Source organism: Tetrahymena thermophila (assembly GCF_000189635.1).
Source record: "Tetrahymena thermophila SB210 genomic scaffold scf_8254527, whole genome shotgun sequence".
NCBI lineage: Eukaryota > Ciliophora > Oligohymenophorea > Hymenostomatida > Tetrahymenidae > Tetrahymena > Tetrahymena thermophila.
The window spans coordinates 432,090-455,490 of record NW_002476301.1 but is presented as its reverse complement, the minus strand read 5'-3'; the positions used below and the strand labels follow the sequence as shown (position 1 = coordinate 455,490).

The 23,401-nt window shown below is 23.9% G+C and overlaps 4 protein-coding genes across 4 annotated transcripts; 2 read left to right on the top strand and 2 right to left on the bottom strand. All coding sequences in view use genetic code 6, as the record gives it.

Moving 5' to 3' along the window:
- Nucleotides 1-412: 412 nt before the first annotated feature.
- TTHERM_00486990 (methyltransferase domain protein) lies at nt 413-1,730 on the top strand (the record flags this gene model as incomplete). Its single annotated transcript, XM_001032911.3, has 7 exons — nt 413-501; nt 610-719; nt 781-900; nt 957-1,048; nt 1,195-1,323; nt 1,442-1,563; nt 1,625-1,730. The coding sequence occupies 7 exons, from the start codon at nt 413-415 to the stop codon at nt 1,728-1,730; spliced, it is 768 nt and encodes a 255-aa protein (XP_001032911.3).
- A 370-nt stretch (nt 1,731-2,100) lies between these two features.
- On the top strand, nt 2,101-3,256 carry TTHERM_00486989 (protein kinase; the record flags this gene model as incomplete). Its single annotated transcript, XM_001470624.2, has 3 exons — nt 2,101-2,394; nt 2,539-2,598; nt 2,702-3,256. 3 exons carry the CDS (start codon nt 2,101-2,103, stop codon nt 3,254-3,256), a joined length of 909 nt encoding a protein of 302 aa, XP_001470674.2.
- Nucleotides 3,257-4,188: 932 nt separating this feature from the next.
- On the bottom strand, nt 4,189-20,474 carry TTHERM_00486980 (kinase domain protein; the record flags this gene model as incomplete). The annotated part of the gene is made up of 20 exons (XM_001032910.2): nt 4,189-4,433; nt 4,507-4,909; nt 4,959-5,780; nt 5,843-6,645; nt 6,761-8,349; nt 8,420-11,922; nt 11,982-12,482; nt 12,596-12,883; nt 12,933-13,844; nt 13,905-15,019; nt 15,072-15,129; nt 15,185-15,370; nt 15,467-16,297; nt 16,402-17,359; nt 17,598-18,522; nt 18,585-18,705; nt 18,761-19,370; nt 19,454-20,142; nt 20,222-20,286; nt 20,369-20,474. The coding sequence occupies 20 exons, from the start codon at nt 20,472-20,474 to the stop codon at nt 4,189-4,191; spliced, it is 14,730 nt and encodes a 4,909-aa protein (XP_001032910.2).
- A 790-nt stretch (nt 20,475-21,264) lies between these two features.
- Nucleotides 21,265-23,173, bottom strand: TTHERM_000486979 (Serine/Threonine kinase domain protein; the record flags this gene model as incomplete). Its single annotated transcript, XM_012799067.1, has 3 exons — nt 21,265-22,557; nt 22,767-22,826; nt 22,883-23,173. The coding sequence occupies 3 exons, from the start codon at nt 23,171-23,173 to the stop codon at nt 21,265-21,267; spliced, it is 1,644 nt and encodes a 547-aa protein (XP_012654521.1).
- Between the last annotated feature and the right edge of the window lie 228 nt (nt 23,174-23,401).

The following is a 23,401-nucleotide window of genomic DNA, read 5'->3' as shown; positions in this document are numbered from 1 at the left end:
CAGAAAAATAATTTCATATTTGTATTTTAATTTATATTATATATTATATATAAAAGCCTTTACCTTAGTTGTAAAAACATTTATTTGCTAACTTGCTATTAATTAAACAATCAAATAGAAACATTAAAAAATGATATATTTTATGTAAATTTCTATTCTTTGATTTTTTTTTATTAAATGAGTTTAATGTAAAATGTTTTATTTGTTGTAAAACAAATTAATTGTTAAAGATTATATTTTATTATACTTGAATTCGCTAAATATTGCATTAAATCTGAAACTTTTATTATTAATTAATTGAATGGCAGAATCTTTATTTAGAAGAAACAAATATATAGTTAATTTATTCAAAATTTAAAATAATATAAAAAGTAATAAATAAATAGGCTGAAAATTAATATAAAAAGCTAAGATGAATATTTAGTAAAACTAATTGTAAGATCCTCCCCATAACAGCTCTCATTATGGAAAAATAGAATATTGGGAAAAGAGATATTAAACGTAGAATTATTACAAATATATTAGTTTTTAAAAGTTTTTAAAAGAAACTAATCTAATTCCATAACATTACATTATTTCATGAAATTATGTATAAAATCTCAATAATAGAAACACAAAGCCATTTGATTGGTACTAGAATTATGATGGTGTCAAAGATATTATTACCTAATATATAAATAAAAGTACAAGAATTCTAAATGTAGGATGTGGATCATCGCGTAAAGATTTAAAATAGTGATTACTGCAAACTTTTTAATGTTTAATCAATAATTTTAAAAGTATTGAGCGAAGAAATGTACTTTGAAGGGTATAAAAACATTACAAATGTGGACTATTCCAATAATTTAATAAAGCATTTAGTTGAAAGATATTCTGAGGGTTTTGAAAATACATTTAAATGTAAATATTTTAAAAATTTACTACTATTGGTTCTAAATTTCCTTATAAAATAATAGTTGAACACTGTGACGTTAGAAACATGAAAGGCAAATTTGCAAATAATTCTTTTGACTGTGTAATAGATAAGGGCACTCTAGATTCAGTTTTGGTATTAAATAAATAATACCTTTTACATAATATATAAATTAAAATATAAATTAATTATAAAAAATTATCTAAAATCTTTAAATTTTTTAGACATGATGTTTTTATTTTGCACTCAAAATAAATTAAATCTATATGCATAATCAATAGTGTGGAGAATATTCAAGATAAAATTCATTTAAGATGCTTTCTGAAATAAGTAGGGTGCTTACTTAAGATGGTGTTTACATGGTTGTAACATATGGTGAAGAAAAGAAAAGACAACAGCTTTTAGAAAATGTAAATTCATATATAATTATAATTTTAATGAATATGAATTTATCTTAAGGATTAAATTCTAGTTAAAATTCATTTTAGATTGCATATTTTATATATTATTTACTAATAAAATAGCCAGAATTCATGTGGCATGTTAAAAAAGTATATAAAATTTACAAGCCTAATGTTCAATCAATTTCAGAAAATTTATTCGACTATAAAGATCCTGATAATTATCATTACATTTATATATGCAAGAAAGTAAAAACCGTTATTTAAAATTATATTTATATCATTTAATAAAAAATAAAATAATATTTAGGGAGACTAAGTACTAACCCCTAGAGGAAAGCTAGGAAATTTGTTTAAAAATGTTTGATAATATTCTAAAATTAAATTAAGTTAATATATAATTATTATGTTCTTGAAAATATTCTATTAATCAAATATTTGGAATTTAGCAAAAAAATATATTGCCATTAATATTTTTGATGAACAAAGCAATTTTTAATTTAAAAATATTATATAAATTCGTTTTAAAATTTTATTTTTAATAGTAGAATTTTTTATTTGCTATATAAGTGTTAGTTCTTATATTTTTTGAATAGTTGATTAGTAGCTATGATTTTTATTTTTTAATTGTCGATTGTAAATTCCTGATTAATTAAAAAACTATTTTTAAAGAAGAAAAAACACGTCTAATTAATATAAATAAAAAATTATTTAAAATAGAAGAAAAGAAAGGTTTATTTACAAGAAAAAATTATATCCTCAATTTCAAAAGTAGAAGTTGCTTAAATGGATAAACAAATTTAGATAGTAAAAGAAATAGGTAAAACTCCTGAAGAACAAGTACTTATCACAAATGTCACGATAGGCGAAGGAGCTTTTAGCAAAGTTTATATAGCTTTTTATAAGAAAGAATTTTTTGAAAAAAAAGAGAAAGCAACAAAATTATGTGCAAAAATTTTGTAAATATCTAATCCAACTCAATTACCCTACAAATAAATTCAAACAGAGTAATAAATTATGATGAGTATACAGTCTCCATATGTACTAAGGTTGCTGCAGTTTCATTAAACGATAAATAATGTACTTTTTTTAATTTTAGTTTCCTAGCCTTATCGATTAATTAATTTTTTATTGAATATTCTTATTAATTGGATAAGCAAGCATTTTTTAAGATTGTTATTCTCTTTCTCTAGTTTTTTTCTCTAATTAAAAATTTCTAAAAAGATATATTTTATTCTTGAATACTGTGAAGATGGAGACTTGACTAAGCTTTTGAAATATAATGTAAATTAGCTAATTTATTTATATTTTTCAAATATATTTATTTACTTATAATTATCTAAAAATTTTGTAATTAAAATTTTCTATAAATAATTTATTTGTTTAGGAATTAAACGAAGGATAAGTTTTATATTTATTTGGGTAATTAAGTAGAGGCATGCTTGAGTTAAAAAAATAAAATGTATTTCATAGAGACTTAAAGCCTAGTAATATTTTAATTAAGGAGGGTACAATCAAGATAGCAGATTTTGGTTTATCAAAAATATGTGATCCTCTTCATATTAGCAATACTTAAGTAGGTACCCCATATTATATGTCTCCTTAGGCCTTAGAATCAAAAAATTACAATCTAGAAAAGAATGACATTTGGTCAGCTGGTGTTATGCTCTATTAAATGTTATACAGAAAATTTCCTTGGGAGATATAGCAAATCGAAACACACTAAAAGCTGATTGATGTTATTAAGAACACAACAAACATACATTTTTCAAACAATTTCTCAATATCGGAAGACACAAAAGATCTGATAAAAAATATGCTAGAAGTAGAAGAAGCTAACCGCTTTGAATGGGAAGAAATCATAAATATGAATATAATAAAGGAGAGTTAAAAAGAGGAATATAAAAGTTAAATAATTTAAATGATTAAAAAATATAAATGAAAAATATCTTTCAATGTGATGGTTGTTTCATTTATTCACTAATCATAAATAAATTAAAAATAAATAAATTGTTGGCAGTACAATTTTTTTAAACATAAAAAATATGTCATATTTATAATACATAATATAATTACATTAGACTTTTTAATTTATTAATTTTTTTTCATTTAAAAATTAATTTATAAATCAAGCTATTGTTAAAATTAATTTAAATCAAATAAATTCTTGTTCTTGAATTAAAAAGAGCAGATAGAAAAATAAATAATAATATAATTAATTATTAATGAATCATTTAATTTTTTTGCTAATTTTACAAATATTCTAAAAAAAATTTCTTTTCCTAAAAATTTTAAACATACTCTTAATAAAAATATGATAAAAAAAATTTTACTTCTAATTTGTTAATTTATAATTAAATCAATTTAATTAGAATTTAATAAATAAATGTTCAAATAGAAAAAATCTCATTGTAATATTAAAAATAACAAAAATCAATATATTGATTGAGAGATATAAACAAACAAAAAGCCTTTTACATTTTTATTTAAAAATTATTTCAAAAAAAGAAAAAATCAATAAAAAATATTCTAAATAATAATGAATTTTAATAAATATTGAATAATAATTATTATTAATTTTTTTAATTAAAGTTTTAATATTTTTAATTAATTATTTTTTTAATATTTCTATTAAATACCTCAAATATTTTAACCTTAAATTTCACAGTTTGTCTTTTGGATATTTAAAAAATTAAGATAGAGAACTGTATTCATATAAGAAAATAATCTTGATATTTTGAAATTAAATTAAAAAATATATATTTTAATATCAAATAGGTATTAGTAAGTATTGGCTTAAGAAATAAAAATTAATATGTTTTATAATTTATCAAATTAATTAACAAAAATAAAAAATATATAATATTATTTTTATCAATTCTGTTTGTTATCTTCTTTATTTGAAAATTATGTTTTCTTGTCTATTTCATTTTATTCCTCTTTTTCTCCTGACCCTTTGAACAATCCTCTTTGATTAAACTATTCCCAGTTTAGCTTCTTATAAATCAAAAATCTTAATAAATTATCCTAATATTAGCTGAAATCTTTATTTTATTTTTCTTCTAAGGCTTTAATTTTTTCTTAAAACTCTTTTGATTTTGTGTCATTTGATAGAATGTCTAAATTGTATTTTTAGATTTAAAAAAGTTATTATATATTTATTTAATTAAATTAAGATAAATATTCTTTTACCTGCTTGCTATGAGTCTTCAAATTAATCATAATCATTCCATAAATCGCGAGCACTCTAGATATTAGCTTGAGATACAAGATTTTTTTGTGAATCAATTACATTATTTTTTTAATCTTCCTGTTGTTATTATAATTTCTAAAGAGATTGCTTATTGAAATTCTAAAAATCTTATTTGTATATTAATTAATTGATTTCTATGAACACCTTCAACTTTTTGAATAATTCATCATACGAATAATAAGTAATTTTATTTTCATATCTTATTTTTAGAGAATATAATTCCTCCTACATAGAAACAAATTCAAGGTTTTCTTTCATCTGATAGGAGGTAAAGTTGCTGGGCTTAGTGACCCATGCTTAATGCACACAATAGCAGAAACTTAAGATTGAAGTAACAAAAATCTTTAAATAATAAAATAAATTATATAGGAATATAAATTTATTAATTTACTCTTTAATCAGCCCATGAAGCAATATCAAAAGATCCAATACCTGCAATGAATATGTAGAAATAAATAAATATTGTTGGAATATTTGCAAAGAAAATTCTCCACAGCAAGTGCAAGAACTCAAAAGGTACACGGATATTTATATAGCTTAAACCTACAGTTGAAAATTTTTCTAATAGCTTGGAAAAAGCATTCATTTGAATAGAAAGAGCTAAACCTGTAAATAAATTGATGAAATAAGTATTAGGCAACTATTCATAGTCATGTTCACTCCTGTCTCTATAGAGTTATTAGAGATACTGACAAACAATTATGAAATCTTTAAACAAACTGCAAAGTATAAAACACGCCTAAACAATTCCAAATTTTTTAAGATCGTGTTCTTAGCAATTGTATAGGAAAATGGAGAATTGAATATCTGTGTATTAATCGTACTTCAGTATAAATGAGAAAAATAATCTAAGCATAAGCGAAAAGTAACTAATGTTACATATTTTCTTGGAACCTACTAAGTATTAAACATCTAGACAAAGTAGAGTTTCAAGTGTTATTGCAAAAATACAATATATATAAAATGCAACATCCCAGTAAATGTTCAGACTATTGCAACTGTCTGTAAGTGGAGTATAAATTTGCAATATCGTTGAAATTAAAATAAAACCAATCAAATAAACAAAGTAGGTAACTATCAAGATCTAAAATGCATAAGTTAAAGTGTAAAATTATGATTTTCTTTCCTTTTATTTACTAATTAAGTGCTTATTTTGTTAGCAAGGATCTTTTAAGAATTTTTAGATTCTCAACAAGCGCTACCTTTCTTCATTCTTATTTATTAAAAAGTTAAAAATAAAAAAAGGAAAAAAAAGAAATGAAATATTTTTTTTACTTCTTCTATAGTAAAGCTCGTGCAACCAAGTATGTAATTGACCAAAAGAATGTCTATATCAAAATAAAAATCGTCTTATTAAAGAATTAATGGTACCTTTTTTATAACTTTTATTTGCAGTTATCCTTCTTTTGAAAAAGTGAATTAGGACTATTTCTTTAGCTTACGTAGTTCATATTTTTTTACAATATATTCTTCAATCTCAAAGCAAATGAAAAGCGTGAATTATAGAATTGTAAAAACAAAAAAGAAAATTGCTAAAAATATAACCAAAAAGCGTTTGCCTTCTTTCCATTTTCTAGCTATCTACCTATTTACAAACTCATAAAAACCAACATTGACAAGACTCTGAGCTATTACCTCAGAACTTGCAATTTATGCTTATTCTCCTAACTCAGAAACTTCTTTTTGGCATTATTTATATAATTCCATATATTTTTCATATTTCTGCTCCAAGTAATTCAGCTCCTCAGTTAATGGATCTTCTAATGGTTTCCATCCATACAATTTTACGCTATCGATTTTTTTTTCTTGTTATTTTGGGGCAGACTACCTGATGAGTCCAACTTCTTATTTTTCTTCATCTTTCTTTTCTTCTTTATTCTCTTAATTCTCATTTGGTTTAATATCTTAGTTAATTTACGCTTCTTCTTATTATAAATCTTGAGGTGGATGCTAGTCGATCTAATCTTCTATATTTTCTTTTTTATTATCTAATAATTCAAGTTTTTCTAAACTTCCTTTTTTCTAGATTGAAATTGCCTAGAAAATATTTTTTTGTATAGGCGTATTCTGCTTTTGTTCTTAATTTTTTATTTAATAATATATATTGAATGAAATAAAAAATCAATTAATAAGTTAATCAAAATAAAAAATTTAACAAAAAATATATTTCAATTGAAATAGAAATAATTGTACATTCAGCTTATTCTGCTCTTTCACTGATGAATTCTTTGATTAAGTCAATCCTTTCCAAAATATCTTCCAATATAAGCTCAATTGATTCCATTTCTTATTTGTTTGAAGTAAGGATAATGTTTAAACCATTCTAAACCCTATCTACTATAGATGAGTAGATGTACTTCATACCATAAGAAGTTAAACGATTATTGTTTGAAAGATCAAGTAACATCAATTTTTAAAGTTTATAAGAATCTGAGAGAACATTACTTAGTCTCTGAGCGAATAGATCACTAACATTTAAACCTATTAACTCTATAGATCTTAAGTTATTTAAGTCTTACTCTATAATAAAGAGTAAGTGCAAAAGGATTTTATCATCTAAATTATGGTCTGGTGAAATCAATTTAGAATAAGCGCTATCTTTCTATGCAGAACTTTCATCAATAACTTTAGTACTTCTTAAATTTTTACTTTCTTTAATTTTGCTAATACCGCTGTTAAGCTTTAACCAAGGAGTAATATGGTTAGTAATATAATTATTAAGACCTGAATAGTTGAAGAACGAGTTATTTTTTAAGTTTAGATTCTCTATAAAATCAAGCAAAAATATTTATCTTGATTCTTACTTAATTAAATTTTCCATTTTCTTTTTATATTAATCGATCAAATACATTAAATGATTCGAATATCTACTAAATTTTAAAATGAATCTCTCTTTATCTTTTTGATAATCTTTAAAGCTCTTATTTCTTATTACTTCTATAGTGAGTTTATTTGTATTCTTAAGTTCTATCTCATTATACTATTTTTGGTTCTCCAAATCCTCATAATACTTTTTATTTCTTTTTTTAGCTGTGATATATTTTTATTTCGATTCTTCTAATGTTAAAAAATATGTTTATCTATAAAATTCTGACTTGGGAGTTGTTCTTACAGTGTTATCTTTGAGGAAATCCTGTATATATTCAAATATAGTCTCATCATATGATGTGTCTACAAAGACAGGGTCTTTTTGATTCATAAATTTCTATGTTTACTACAAATAATATTCGTTTCTTTCCACGTATATTTTTACTAAATTAAAAAGGTCTTTGTCCATAGACTAAATATAGTCATAAGAGTTTTTAAGCATATTCTAGTCATGTATAAATTAGTATACTTCATAGAACGAGGTACCACTCAAACTTTTCTAGAAACTAGTATTGAGGAAATAAAGTAGCTTTTCATCAAAATCAATGCATTTTTGTTGCAAGAGAAGGTTAAAGCCATATTTAACATTTATAAAGGTATCAGGTGATATATATCCTATATTATCTTTTTGCTTAGTTAATTCAACAATTAAATCATCATCAATCTATGATTAAATATCGTTTTATTATAAAAAGGCACTTGTGTCTAGATTTTGAGACTAAAGGAAAGGTAAAATAATTTGTTTTAATTCACTTGATTGAGCATAGGCATTGAACAAATTTGTTAGTTTCAAGAATTTAATTGTCTAAATAAAATGATTTGATTAGATAAGAGTTTTTATAAATTTAAGATTCATAACAGTGTTAATTTCAAAAGATATACTCTGAATAAATCTCTCAAGTTGGAAATGTCTTCTAAAATTTTTTATTTATAAACAAAATTAACAAAAGAAAATAAATAAATAAATATTAATAATAAACTTACTTTTTCTTTCCCTAACTCTTATTCTGTTGATTTGAGCTTTTCTATCCTTTTATATGACTTTCCTATAAAAATTGAAGAACAGATACCAAATATCCTTCAGGATCTGCAACTTCACACCCTTAAATAACAACACAATTCAAATTTATGTTATTTTTCAAACTTTAAAAGCATATTTAGAAATGCTCTTTAGAAATAGACGATTAAGAAAAATCTAGTTCCTGTAAATTTTAGAATAACCTTAAAAACTTAGAGAGATCTTTTTCGTTGATGAAGACCCTATTTTTATTTTTTCCCTTTTCTTCTTAAAATTTATTTTCTTCTTCATTATCTTTATCCTCTTCCTGTCCTTTTTAATCTTCTTTTTTCTCTTCTTAATTATAATTTTCATTTTACTGATTTTTAGCTACATTCTTTTGAATTTCTTAATCATAATCTTCAAAATCATCCATACTTTTTTTCAGAAGCGGATCACCTTTTTCTGAGGATTTTCTACTCAAAATATCTGATTTTTCGTCACCTGATTTCAAGTTTTGCAAGTTAATATTGTCATCACCTATCTAATTTTGGTTCTCATTTTGATCGACTTCATTATTTTCTTTAACAAACTAACTCTAAACCTTATCTAAAGCCAATTAATTCTCTTCTAAATTATTTATTTTTCTATCCTCCACTCCTTTAATCTAAATATTGTTGTTGTTCTTAAAAGAAATATAAAACACGTTAGATTTGACAAAATCCATACTATTTATTTATTTTAGGTGTTTTTATTACCAGCAAGGAGCTAAGATATTGAATATATTTTAAATAGTAATTGGGTTACGGCAAATCTAAAGCAAACTTAATGTATTTTCTACAAATTTTTCATTAATCTTATTTGATTTTTCATACTTATCAAAAGTTATTTCCAGCAAGCATGGAAAACTATTTAGGAATTCCTATTCCTTTGAATAATCTATAGTATCTAAATACTCAACCTAAGAAACATAAAATTCTATAGACAGAGGCTTTTTCTTTTTTTTAGCAGATATTGGGTGGCTTATAATATTCTACTCTTAGTTATTATTAACTACAACTGCATTATTGTTTTATTAATTTGTATTTTAGTTTTTATTATTAACGGCATTATTATTTTATTTTTAGTTATTATTTTTGTTATTGTTGTTGTTATTATTTGTGTTATTATTATTTGGTGTATTAAACTATTATTTTGTTTAATTTTAAACCTATGCTTAGGTAGGACCGATTTCTTTAATTTCAGTATCTAACCCTGTCCTAAATGCTTTAAAAGCATTAAAAAGAAAATTTGTAAATGGAACTTTACTGTTTTTATCATTTTGATCTAGACGAAGTAAGAAGTACTTAGCACTCTCGTTAGAGACAATAGCCTAAATAATTTATTCTTTTTTCTTTTCTTTGTCATCACTAAAAAGCTATTGAATATACTTTATCTCTTAGCTCCAATCTTTCCCCTCCCTGTTTGTATTTCTTATATATTCAATCATAGGTTTATGATTCCTAGATTCAAATTACACATTTAAGCCTGGGTTGTTAACCATAATCTTTTCATAGAGGTAAACAAAGTCTACCCATTCTAAATTTGCTTTAATTACAAGTTTATTCAACTTTGTCATCCTATGCAATTGGAATTATTGTAAGTACGATTCAGGTGGACCTTATTCTTATGGGGCTTCACTTTAATTTTATTGGGCATTCTATTATTATTATTATTAAGCATCTTATTATTTAATTTATGAGTGGTCACCTTATTTTTAATGACCTTAATCCTTCTACTATTAATTATTTTTTTATTGGTTATTTTTTCCTTGCTATATTTAAGACTGTTATGTGCTTTTATCATGCTAATTTTATTACTGCTGATTATTATTTGCAGGTGCTTAAGAAACAGCATTTGTATTTTGTTGTACAGCTTTTTCTGGTTTCTTCTTTTTTTCTTCCTATTTCATACTTGGAATATACATAGTGTATTAAGAGTAGTAAAATATGTTGTTCTTTCTCATTTCCATAACTTAATTTGGTCTTATTAAGGTTGACAAATCTACTCTTTTTTCAATAAATTCTTAGCGATTGAAACTTTTAGATAAAACATTATTTATTTCAAGATCATAATATTGTTCGAAGCTAATTTTAGAAACTAATTCTAAACTATCGATGTTGTGTTTTAGCTTTAAATACCCTTTAGTTATTATCAAATTAATTATCTTATTTTAAATTTCTTTTTCTTCTTGAGTAATTTGATTTTCATCTCTATCTTTTCCCCTTGCTCTAATCGAAATTGATCTCCAATTTAAGTATGGTAAATTAAAGATATCTTATAATATATTAATAGGACATGTTTAATCAGTGTAAAAGACCATGTCTTAAATTTATTATATAAAAAAAGGACTAGCTACGTAAAACCTAGTCATCAAATATTCACTGCTAATTGAGTCCAAATTGATATTGGTTAGTAAAAGATCTAAAAAGTGTCCACACTCAAATAGCTTAAATTACATAAAAGGTCTGTTAAAGAAATTACATACTTACTAAATACTAGAAGTTGAAATATCTAATCTCTTATATAATTAGAAGCTTATAGTTATTTTTTATAGGTTTAAAAATGCTGGTTTATAACCCCAACTTTCACAATAGATCATGTAATGAAGAGCAAAGGTTGTATTTTACTTAGACTAAAATCTAATTTCTTCAATACAGCTAAAGTCTTCAACTCTTCTAATTACTTAATTTATAGCATCATAAGCACCAAGGAATTATTAAAAGAAATCAAGATAAAGTACTTTTTATCTCTATTAAAACCAGCCATGGAGATCTATTTCTGGATATATAAGGGTGTAAAATGAGTAGAGATCATCTTTCAGTTGGAAAAATAAATCAGTTAGCTGATAAATAAAGAGACCAAAATCAAATTGAGTTGAAAACATTTTATGGAGAGATTTTTTAGATATAAGATATAGGTATCTTTTATTTAATAGTTCTTTAGATAAAAATTGAATTTCTTTTAAATTTTTTAAATTGTTAAACATTAAGAATTTCTCATAAAGTCCCTCTTTCTTTAATTCCGCTTATTCTTCTGTATTATTTTTTGAGTTTTCTTGTGCTTTGTAGATCTAGATATCTATTAATTTGAACTCAGCCTCATTGAATAATTTCTTTTGTTCTCTCAAATATTCAGCAATGTACTCAGTAGCAACAAGATCTTATTCAATACCGATTTTACTCCTATCCTCTAATTTGTCTTCACCCAATATGATTTTCTATATGTTTGTACAGTACTTACTTAAAAACAGTTTGAGTAAAGTTGTGCTTGATATATCTCTTTTGCTTACATTAAGTTTTGATAAATCTATTTCTGTGATATTGATTAAATGGGGTTGCTCTGACAAAATTGCTAAGCATTCATCATCAAGATATTCTTAATTGTCATAAAGGAGTTTATCGATTTAAACTCTTGGTTTCCACTTTTGTTAAATCATGATCTTTAAGTTCTATTATAAATAAAATAATAAATAAATATCATCATAATTAAAAAATGCGATTTCCTTACTGATGTTATAAGTTTTTTAACAGAAAGCTATTCTAACTAAGGAATTTTGTTAGAATCAGCTATACTCGTCCAAAATTGTTAATTGCTTGTACTGTCACGCTAGATATTAATTGAAAGATTCTTTAAATTAAATAGATAGTTAGAGACTTAGAATATCTATTCTAATTAGTTGATATCATGATCAATATTATCTATGGTAAGTGTCTGGATTTATTGCATATAAGTACTGTCAATAATACTAAGCAAGAATGGAGTACAGCTTATGATTCCAGGCTCTTCTACAATATCTTTTATAGAGAATCGTATATTAATATATTTAGCTCTAATCATATAATGGAAGAACTGGTTGCATTTTGAACAATTAGTGAGATCTATTTTGATCAAATTAGGTAACATTTTTGTACTAGCAAGTTTAATAAACACTTACTCATTTAAGAGTTTGTAATTGAGTGAGATTGTTTGAATATTTACAGCATATTTACTATCAAATAATTTACATAGCTTTTTTAATAAATACATAAAAAGGTTTAAATTCCATAATAATTTATATTAATGCACATTTTTCTTAATTTATTATAAGAAACTATTAAAAAATAAATAAAACTGAATTTTACAATATGAGAAACGTAGTCAAAGTTAGATGTGTCTAAATTAGTAATATTTAACAAATATTTGGACTATGAAAGTGCTTCTAAGGTGTAATTTGTAAATGTAAAGTTTTACTCCTTTTGCAAAGACTCTAATAATAGACTTAGTTTAAAATTAATGCTAAATGGTATTTCATTTAAAATGTTGATAAAGCATCTTTCTGTCACCCTTGTTTTAGATAATGTTAAAATTTGTAGATATTCAAAAGGTCTAATTTCCTTAGTGTGCTCTACTGAAACTGTCTTTATTAAATTCTAAAAAAAAATTAAATTATAAAATGGGAGAGAAATGAGACAAGTTTACCTCTATTACAAAATCATCATTTACAAAAGGAAGCTCATCTAAAGCCAGTTTTCTCAATTAATTGCCTTACTATAATAGATTTAGTAAACTTTGTACCTGGTTTTTTGTAATGTTCATTCCTCCAAGACGTAAATCCTAAATCTAGAAAGGTTGGTAAACGAATTCAAAGTAATTTTTTATCGTTTGCTCTTCCTCATTTTTATTGTAGTCACTCTATTTGAAAGGATGGCCTATGAAAGGGAAGCCTTTTGTTATGTTACTATCAATTACGATCTTGTCCCTAATCTTTTTCATGGTTGATTCTTCTACAGTAAAATCTTTATCAAATTTTTTATATTACTAATCTAATAGTATCTTGTCAATTTGTAACTAGAATAATTAATCCTTTTCACATAATCTATATATTGTATCAAGAATATTATTTAACAGCTTAACATGATGCAATTGCCTAAAGTCAATCTTAAGAGATCTTAATTTGTTACATATTTTTTCATTAGATAATAGTGCCTTCATATTTGTGTGACTAATTTATCTGAAATGAGTTAAATCGAGATATTTTATGTCAAACTTTTCTAAAATGTGTATTATCAATTTTGCTCCTTTATTTAGAGAGTAGCTTTTTGAATTTAAAAACTCAGTATATACAAATCTTTCTTAAATTTAATCAAGCATTGGTTAAATTTAAGCTGCGAAATTCTCATCCTTTATGTTAAAAGTCTAGTCAATCCATAAATATTTAGTAAAAGGTAAGAATAATTTTAGGTCAGGATAATCTATATTTGTTTATGCAAGATTAATTATCATGATTTCTTTGGGAATTTACAATTAAGATATGCCTTTTAATTAGCATCCTTCTAAATTCAAGCCATAAATGTGTCTAGATTTTACAACAGAACCCTTTTAATTGGAGAGCTTTAATTAAAATAAAAAAAATATTAATAGTAAAAATAAAATATTTAAATATTTATTTACCTTTTCATCTTGCTTTTACTTCATAGAATGGATTTTTAAGAATAAATTGATAGCTGCAGCATTTAAAAGTGTGCTGTAATACTAAAAAAATCCATAGTAATCAAAATTTAAAAATGTTTCTTCTTTATTTTTTTCTTCATTCTCTTTATTCTTAGATTAATCATTATTTTAATTGTTTTTATTTTGTTGGTTTTTATTGTTAACAGCATTATTATTAGAGGCTTAATTAACTTAATCCATTTATTTGATGTAATTAAAAGAGTTATTATTCTATGAGTTTTTGAGAATCATTTAATTCTTTTTAGAACCTAGTACAATATAAATAAAGGCAGTGCTTATATCTTTTAACTGCTAACAATTATCAAAAAGTAAAGTTTTTAAATTTGTCATTTAATAGCTTGCTGAAATACTCAAAATTACGTCCTCATCAATTTGAGTATTTGACAGATTAATATGCTCAACTATTGAGAGCAACTCGAAATTCATAAAAAGAATGCAGAATGCCTTATTTGAAACCATAGTTGCATTAGATAAATCAAGATACTTCATGTATTTAATTTACCTTAGTTAATTCTTAAAATTTAAATCTTAAGTTTGTTCTTTTTGGGGATTTCTTTCTGGAACTTTATTATCTAAACGAGTTGTTGTATTTTTTTTATGATAGTCACAAAACTTGGATAATCCAAGAGAAAAGATAATGTTATCTTCAAAAAGATGACTGTGCTTGAAAATAAAAAAGTCATATCTGAATTCTCTTATTTTGCTGTTATTAATAAAAATATCCAAGAAAAAGTTGTCTTATCTCAATATTTAAATAATGTTAGTATCTGTAATTTGTTTTGGTTAAACCTTTTCGAAATTGTATAAACTCTTCATTTTCTTTCTTCTTTCTTCATATTCTTCAATTCCATTTGATTGATAAGTAAATTAAAATGGAGGGTATTACAAAAGACTTGTTTTTGAATAAACTATATTGTCTGATTCAATTTGTTGTTGGTTCTACTAGTTTTTATTATCTTTACCTTGCTTTTAATTTGGATTTTCATTAACAGCTAAATTAGCAACTTTTTAAGCTACTGCCTTTTCGCTGCTTGAAATGTTCTATAATTAGAGCTCTGTTTATTATAAAAATCTTAAAATTAATATATTATAAATAAAGTATTTTACATTCAATTTTTTTAACAGCATCTATATATGCTTAAGAAGGAATTAACTTATCATATCTCTAATATTTATTTTTAATAAAAGATTAATTTTGTATTTTTTTAAATTTGTTTTACATAAAAATCTAGTAGAAGAATCTAAAATTAATCTAATTATATTTGATGAACTAGCTTAAGACCTTCATCACCTATATTTGGAGTCCTTCTTAAGTCTAAATATTTAATATTAAACATTTTCGATATGTCATAAAACATATTATTCAGTTCCTTATCTACAAAAAGAGAGTCTTGGAAATTGAGTTCCTTTAATTATATTGAAAAAAATAAAATGAATTTTCTTCATGGAAAATTTAGTTTTTTAAAATATATAAATAAATAAATAAATAAATAAACAATTACTCTGAAAAAGGCCTTTCTGTTTGAATATTTTAGATTATCGAGTACTTTTCCATTAAATTTATCAGGAGATTGTCCTATGAAATGACTAATATCTAATCTTTCAAGAGTACCTGAATCAAGGATGTAAGCTATACCTCTTTCAGTAATTTTTTTGCAATCCGAATAGTAAATTTTTTCTAATTTTCTCAACTTCTAAGTGACGGAAATAATTTAAAGACCTCTGTCACTGGTCCAAGTATTTGATATGTCAAGAATACGGATGTTTAGTAGAACTTCTGAGCTGGAAAGACAAATTTTCATGATTCCATCATCTATGTTAGAAAGCTAGAGATTAGAGAAGTCTAAATAAACAATATTTTTTAGGTAAGGAGACTGAGCTATTGACTACATGACCTCCATATCTATTAAATGCTTAAGTTCTAAAATGCACTCGAGGTCAAATTTAGGAGAGAGCTTCTTCGATTCACTTAAACGAATTAATCCTGCCTTTGTTATGTTATTGCATCCTTTTATGTAAAGACGAGTAATGGTTTTAGCTCCAGAACTAATATTTTCTAAGACGTTATCATCAATTTTGGAATTTTCAAAGTTAATTCTAGTGATGAGATCTTTATAACTGTCAATAAGAGACCTTAATCTTTGTTTTTATATTATTTACTAAAATCTTAAATTGAGAACGATATTTTCATTCTAATATCTAGTGTGTTTCTTCTTAAATTTACTTGAAATAAAATTAATCCAGCTAGTACCTTCTTAAAATTCTAAAGACTTATCGTTCAGTACTTGAGCCATCTATTCAAACCCTACCTAGACTACTTTTTTTGTAGATTTCTACAAATTTTAATAAAATAAATAAATAAATAAATAAATAAATAAATAAATAAATAAATAAATAAATAAATATATTTTATAAAATTAATAGAATATTTATTTACGTTTTCTATGTATCTTTTCATTTTAAAGTTAGGAGTATTTTTGCATGAAATGTGGTAAATGTTACAATGTTATCTTAAAATCATGAATAATAAATCAAAATCTATTCTAGTATCATCAACAATCAAAGCTTCTAGTTTAGAGAATTGGTTAATCTTTTAATCTTAATATCTCATATTATGATTCCAGTAAGTAACATCGATATCACAAAATGCTGCTTCTGTCAAATCTAAGACATGCTGATTTTCAAGTGGAGGATAATTCCTTACAATTTCATACAGCATTTTTTTAGAGATTAAGTGATTATATTGTTTTAGTATATAATTGTAATCAAAGCAGACATTCTTTTTCATCAAGTTAAGCAAATCTTAGAGATGCTAAGAGTCATAAAGGAAACATTAGGATAAAGATAATTTAATGAGATTTTCTTTCAAGTTGTTGTTGAGACTTTATATGCATACTTCATCAACCTTACACTAATTCATATTAATTTCTACTAATGGAATATTGACTTTGCTAAAAAAGACTGAAATTGCTGATCTATTTATTTGACTTTAAGCAAGATTTAAAATTTTTAATTTTTTAAAATAGTTGTTAACATTTTAGGTAAAGGTTAAAAATTGATTATCATAATAGTTAACTTAAACTAATTTTAATACTTCTAAGTTTTCAAAATAAGTATCAAAAAGAATTTCAAAACAGTCTGGATAAATTTGATTACATCCTGTTAAATCAAGGTATTTTAAATAATAATTATCAGGTTCTGTTTTTACCTTCTTTACTTCTGTTTTTTAATTTTTTTATTACTCAGTCATATTAAGAATTTTTCTTTTAATATTTTGCTATTAAAGTCTTCTTTATTCTAAGCTATTATTTACAGTAATTTTCTTTTTATCATCATCTTCTTATTTCTCAACCACTACTTCAGCAGCAGCAGCAACATCATCATTACTTTCTTTTCTAAATATATTTTTAATGGTTAATTATAATATATATATTAAAGTAAGTTTATTAATTTATTTGAAGAAAAAAAAAATTTTCGTTTAAAAATAACACAAATTTCTTAAGTTAAAATTAAATTAATTGACTATTTAGAGCTAAAATAGTTTATTTAGGAAATCTTAATTTCTATTTATTATTTAATGTTTTTAATTAAATATGTTTATTGAAATATAGATAGATTGATATTATTGTTTACTTGATAATTAGCTACTTTTCTGAATCTTCTTTAAAGGGTGTGTTTTGAAGGTTAGTGTTATTAATACCTTCTGCTGCCGAAGCCGTAGATGGTTTTTATGAAGTATGGTCACCTTTTTCATCTTCTATAATTGGTTTTAGATCTCCTTTTTCAGTAAAATTGGGATTGGTTGGAATTATTTCCTATTATACTTATTTATTTATTTGCTTCTATTCTTCTTACTTTTTATTTTCATTATTATTTGATTCTTCTTACACTTTGCTCTCTGTAATTTAAGGTTTTTTTTGCAAGATTTTAAATATATGACCATTAACCATAGTGTCTTATACACTGAGTAGACTTAGGCGATTCAAAAAGCCATAACTATCTAGTAGATCTAAAAATACAGAAGTAACTTTGGTATTCTTATTCAAGTTTAAGTAATTAATTGTAGGCAAATCTTCATAATGAAGCAGTTATTTTATGTTCTTTAAATAGTTTTTTCTTTTTTCTTTAAACTGAAGCTTAATTTCTTCTCTTTTTTGATTATATGTGTCTTTAATTTGCTGTATTTCTTTTTCTTTGATAAGAACTATTTCAGCCTATATAGCTTTCAGCTAAGTAATAGAAAGAGCTTGTGCCTTAGAAGAATCAAGTATAACCATTTAAGCAGTTATCTCTTTTTTTTCTTTTTCTTTTTCTTTATCTTTATCTTTATCACCTTAATCATTTTAAGATTTTTAAGCAGCTACATTTACTAAAGGAGGAGGCTACTGCTCTTTCTTTTCTTCTTAAATTTTTTTATCTAAGATCTTTTAAAGTTCATATATTACATTTTAGTAGTGGTTTGTATTTTGAATTTGATTTTCTCTTTGTTTATCTATTTCTGTTAACATTTAGACTTAGTCATCTTCAATAAAAGTTTCATAGAATTTTTTCTATTTTTCTATTAACCAATAAAAAATTGGTAAAAGGTTAGAAAATTTTGTGGAGCAAAAATATTTTTACTTAAAAGTAAGTCAACAATATAGTAAGAAAAGGAATCTGTAACAGCATTTTCTAAATATTCTATGTTAAGTTGTCTTAGACTTGTGATTAAAGTTAAATACTTTATTCCTTTTTGACTAATCTGTTAATTAAAAAAATAAACTCTATTTAACAAAATTAAAAGAAAAATAGCAAACCTTTGTACATCTGGAGACATCAATTCCTTTCAACTGCATTTTATTTGAGAATTGCTCTGAAATGATAAAGCACACGTCATCTGTTATATTTGTATTCGTTAAATTTAGATACTACAAATTTTCTGTAATCTTAGAATGATAGAGAAAAGTTTTGAAAGCTTTAAGGTCTATCTTACATCTTTCAAAGCTTAGCTACCTAACATTTTGTACACAATCCATCTTGGCAAATATTTAGAAAAATTCGGCTGTCAAATTACACCTCTTAAGTTTTAGTATTTATAAACTGAATAAAGAATAAGAAACCATTTTTGGAAATGTAATATCATGGTATTCATTAGAGTCTTCGCTTCTATTCTCAAAAGATAGCTTTCTTAAAGGGGCCCAATACTCTTCGTGAAGTGGAAGGGAGTCAAAACTGTCACAAACAGTAGTATCTACACTGAGGACTTGTAGTTTTGAGCAATAAGGACCAGCAGCATTTTACTAGCTATATGATTAATTTTCTGCATCAGATTCTTTAAATTTAGGCTAGAATTTACTTGAAAGCATTTCCTTAAGTATAGTTGGCTTAGCGCTTGTAATGTTTTTTAACTTTAAAGAAGCAAGGTACCTATTTTAATTTTCAATTGTTGTTATTAGAATGAGTCATTATATCAATTCATTTATGATTCAATTTAATAAAATAGAAATTACTTGAAATAGATAGTTGTTGAAAATTTTAATAAATCGATATGGCTAAGGTCGTTTTAAATATCTTTAATTGCTAGTTTTGTGTTTTAATTAAAATTTTTAACTCTTTCATAAGTAAAATCTGTCAAATAATTGCTTTATACATTGGTCAAAGCATTTTAAACGATAGTCCAATTTTCAAGATAGCTTAAAAAATAAGAAGTAATATTTGGGCAATTATCAATCAAAATTTCAACATTGCTAAAAGATATTAACTCATCATCTTATTTAGTAGAATCTTGCTTATTTTTTTAACTTGCTGATTCGAATCTCTAAGAATAAAAATAATCAAACCTCTAAATTAGCTTTATAAGCTTAAAATCGTTTATATAGCAGTTTTTAAAAAGAATATATTCTATTCTGTTTACTCTATCAGCTCTCCATTCAGCGCTATAAAAAAATTTAACTACTTCTTCAATAAGCTCTGAAGAGCAGTCTTAGAAAATCAATCTTTACATTCTCATTGAATTTCTCTAGTTAATTTGCTTTTCTGATATTTAAGAACAAATTTCAGCCAAGTAAAACTAAATAGAAATAGATCTCTGTTCAGGTTATTATTGTAAGGCTATTATTTGAGAAAAAGCATCTTCTATCGATCTTACCCTGTTTATCTATTCACTTACTATATATCTTAATTTTCCTATCGACAAGTGCTTTAAAATAAGGTAGAAGTTAACTTAAATGCAATTATAAATATTCTTTCTAATTTAAAATATAAAAAATAGTATTTACTGACTACTATACTCTATCTTCTCTAATATAATCTATATCCTGCTAAATTCTAACAATTTTATCATCTAAATTTTTATTTTTTAAAAAAATATATGATTCCTTCTATAGCATTAGCTAATAGGATTTTTTTTAAATAAAGTATGCTACCATTGTAAGATGGAATTTGAGTGTAAACTACGATTTTATTTTGGATAAGAGTGAGTCTACGAGAAAAATAAAAATTCTTGTTATTGTTCAGGATTGCGGTTTTCATCTAAAACCCTTCTGCTATTTTATTTTATTCCCTTCTATAATTTTTAAAACTGGAAAGTTTTTTCTTTTTTATTAATTAGTTAGATCAAAGCTTGCTCTATCTTTTTAAATATAAACGAAATCTTAAAGTTATTTATTTAATTTTTAAATAGTTGTGAAGATAGAGAGTTAGATTAACCTTCTGAGGTAAGCTAAAGTTTTTTTACACTTACCAATTTTAACAAAGTATATAGTTACCATAAAATATATAATTTAATAATGAATTTTCAGTTTCTACTTTTAAATATTAGGAGAAAAAAATAAAATTTTTGATTGAGGCTTAATACATTTAGAAATATTATTTATTTATTTATTTATGCAAATTTCGAAAAACGATACAGTAAAATTGTTGTTTTTCTAATTAAAAATTAAATTACACTTCAATATTTTGAAAACAAAAATTTGATGTTAAATTTTGATTAAAGATTTAAGCTCAAAAGATTTTTTATAGAAAGAAAAATCCAAAATATTTTTTATAATTATAATACAGTCAGATTAAATAATTTTCAATAAAAGTAAGAAATAGTAAGTAAACAAATAATTATTTATATAAATAAAAAAGCATAAATAAATTGAGTTTATAATATTTTTTTATTTGATTTGAAATTAATTTATTAATTAATTGATTCATTCATTCATTCATTCATTCATTCATTCATTCATTCATTCATTCATTCATTCGTTAATATAAACTTGATATCTACGCAGAAAACTAGAATTGAAAATAATTAATATTTTTTAATTACATAGTTTCAAACTATTATGTAATTAAGAAGTTGGCTAGTTTAAAGCTCATCTAAATTAGAAATTTTGTAACTTCCTCTGTATTCATAATCGTGATAAGCGATAAATTTTATTTTTGAGAGCAAAAGTAGTGTAAAATGCTGCTCTTGCTCACTTTTAGTTTTAATTGTCTCAAGCTCCTTTTATTTGTATTTGAGATAAGTATTTTGTAGGATAGACAAATAATTTTCTTTATTTATGATGACATTTTGTTTGGTAATATTAATTAGCTATTAAAGGTTTTGTTATAGCTCTTTGTATTAATTTCCTTTTTAAATATCTTAAATCAAAAACTAAATTTAATCATAAATATTAGAATCAAGTTTATTTTTTTGTTTTTCAGCTAGAGCAACATATTTTTTGCAAAGAGAAAATTCCTCGTGTTTTAGGCAAATTAAAAAATTAAATTTCTCACTAGACTCTTACAGATTAGCTTATATTTATTTATACAGGGCTCTATGCATTTAAATTATTTTCCATATTTAAGGTGTATCATCCTATATTTTTAAAGATATATTTTCTTGTTAGTAGTCATTGCTTGACTCGAAAATGTCTTCATCTTCGTCTGAGTTTACATTTTCTACATTTGATCCTGCTTTTTTCAACTAAGCCTAACTTTAATTTTCTTATTATTATTAACATTTTTATTATTACTGCTTTTAGGCCATGAGCTGCTATTGTTTTGCTATCTACTCATTTAGAAGCTTTTATCTGTTATTTAAAGCTATTTATTAGATTTAACCCTTAATCGCTTGATCTTATTAGCTCTTTTTGATTATTTCTTTATTAATTATATCATCCCAATCTAGTCTTCCTTCTTCATCAACTTCCAACATTAAATTAATTAATTCTTTTAATTCTTGAGATACATTCACTTCTTTTGGAAAATTAATATTTCCAGTACTGATTATTTAGAATAACCCTCCAACACTAGTATCTATATTCACTTTCCATGGAAGTTTCTTATAAACCATCTCATACAATAAACATCCTGCACTCCAAACGTCATTTTTTTCTAAATCATAGTAGCTTGATGATAATGCTTAAGGAGACATGTATAATGGAGTTCCTACCTAGGTATTGTTTTTTGTAAATTCTGTTACGATTTTAGAAAATCCAAAATCTGCTATCTTAATACCACCATCTTTTATGAGAATATTTTCTGGCTTTAAATCTCTATGGTAAACTCGTTCGTCTTTTAATTCATTAAGAGCTTATGCTATTTGTCCAAATAGATAGATAATTTACTTCTCTGTAAGATTCTTGATATTTAAATATTAATTAAATTATATATTATAAAGAGTGTTTATTTATTATAATAGATTCATCGTTATTTTTTTCTTTAGAACTCTTTAAAAAATATTTCAAAATTTCATTTTTTTATATTTTTAAAATGGTAGAAGCATATTAGATATTTTTTAAAGGACAACATAAGCTAGAAAAAGATGAATAATTTCATAAAAAAATTTACACTATTGTAGATAAGTTATTTAAGGTCACCATCAGGGCAATATTCTAAAAAGAAATAAACCTATTAAAATTAGAATTAAATATTAGTATTATTTGAAAAATTTGTTTGTTGCATACATTTGATTTAGTCTATTTAAAAGAATACATTTTAAGAACTCTAGGAGACTTGCTAGACATTTGAATTTATGCCTCATTTCTTATGGACTTAACTATTTTATCTGATATTAGTCCTCTAGGTATCTCTTTAGCGCAAATAGGATTATTAAGCTATTAGTTTTAATAATCTTCACAGTTATATGCAAGATAGACTTTTCCATATGATCCTTTACCTACCATGTTATCTAAATTTATTAAGAACTGATCCTTGAGAGAATCACTTTCTGAGCCTACATGTTTTAAATTGATCATTTATTGTATAGTTTGCTACTATTTGAAAAATAGAAAAGTTGATTTGTGATAATTTTTTATAATAATTAATTTAATAAATTATCTTATTAACAACTATTTATAAGTGTTTGTGGAAGTGATAAATATGAATACAGTATCATGTAAAGATTTTAATTAATAACTTAATTACCTATTTATTATTGATTAATTTTATTTAGCTCACAAAGCTCAAAATTATTGGAATAAATT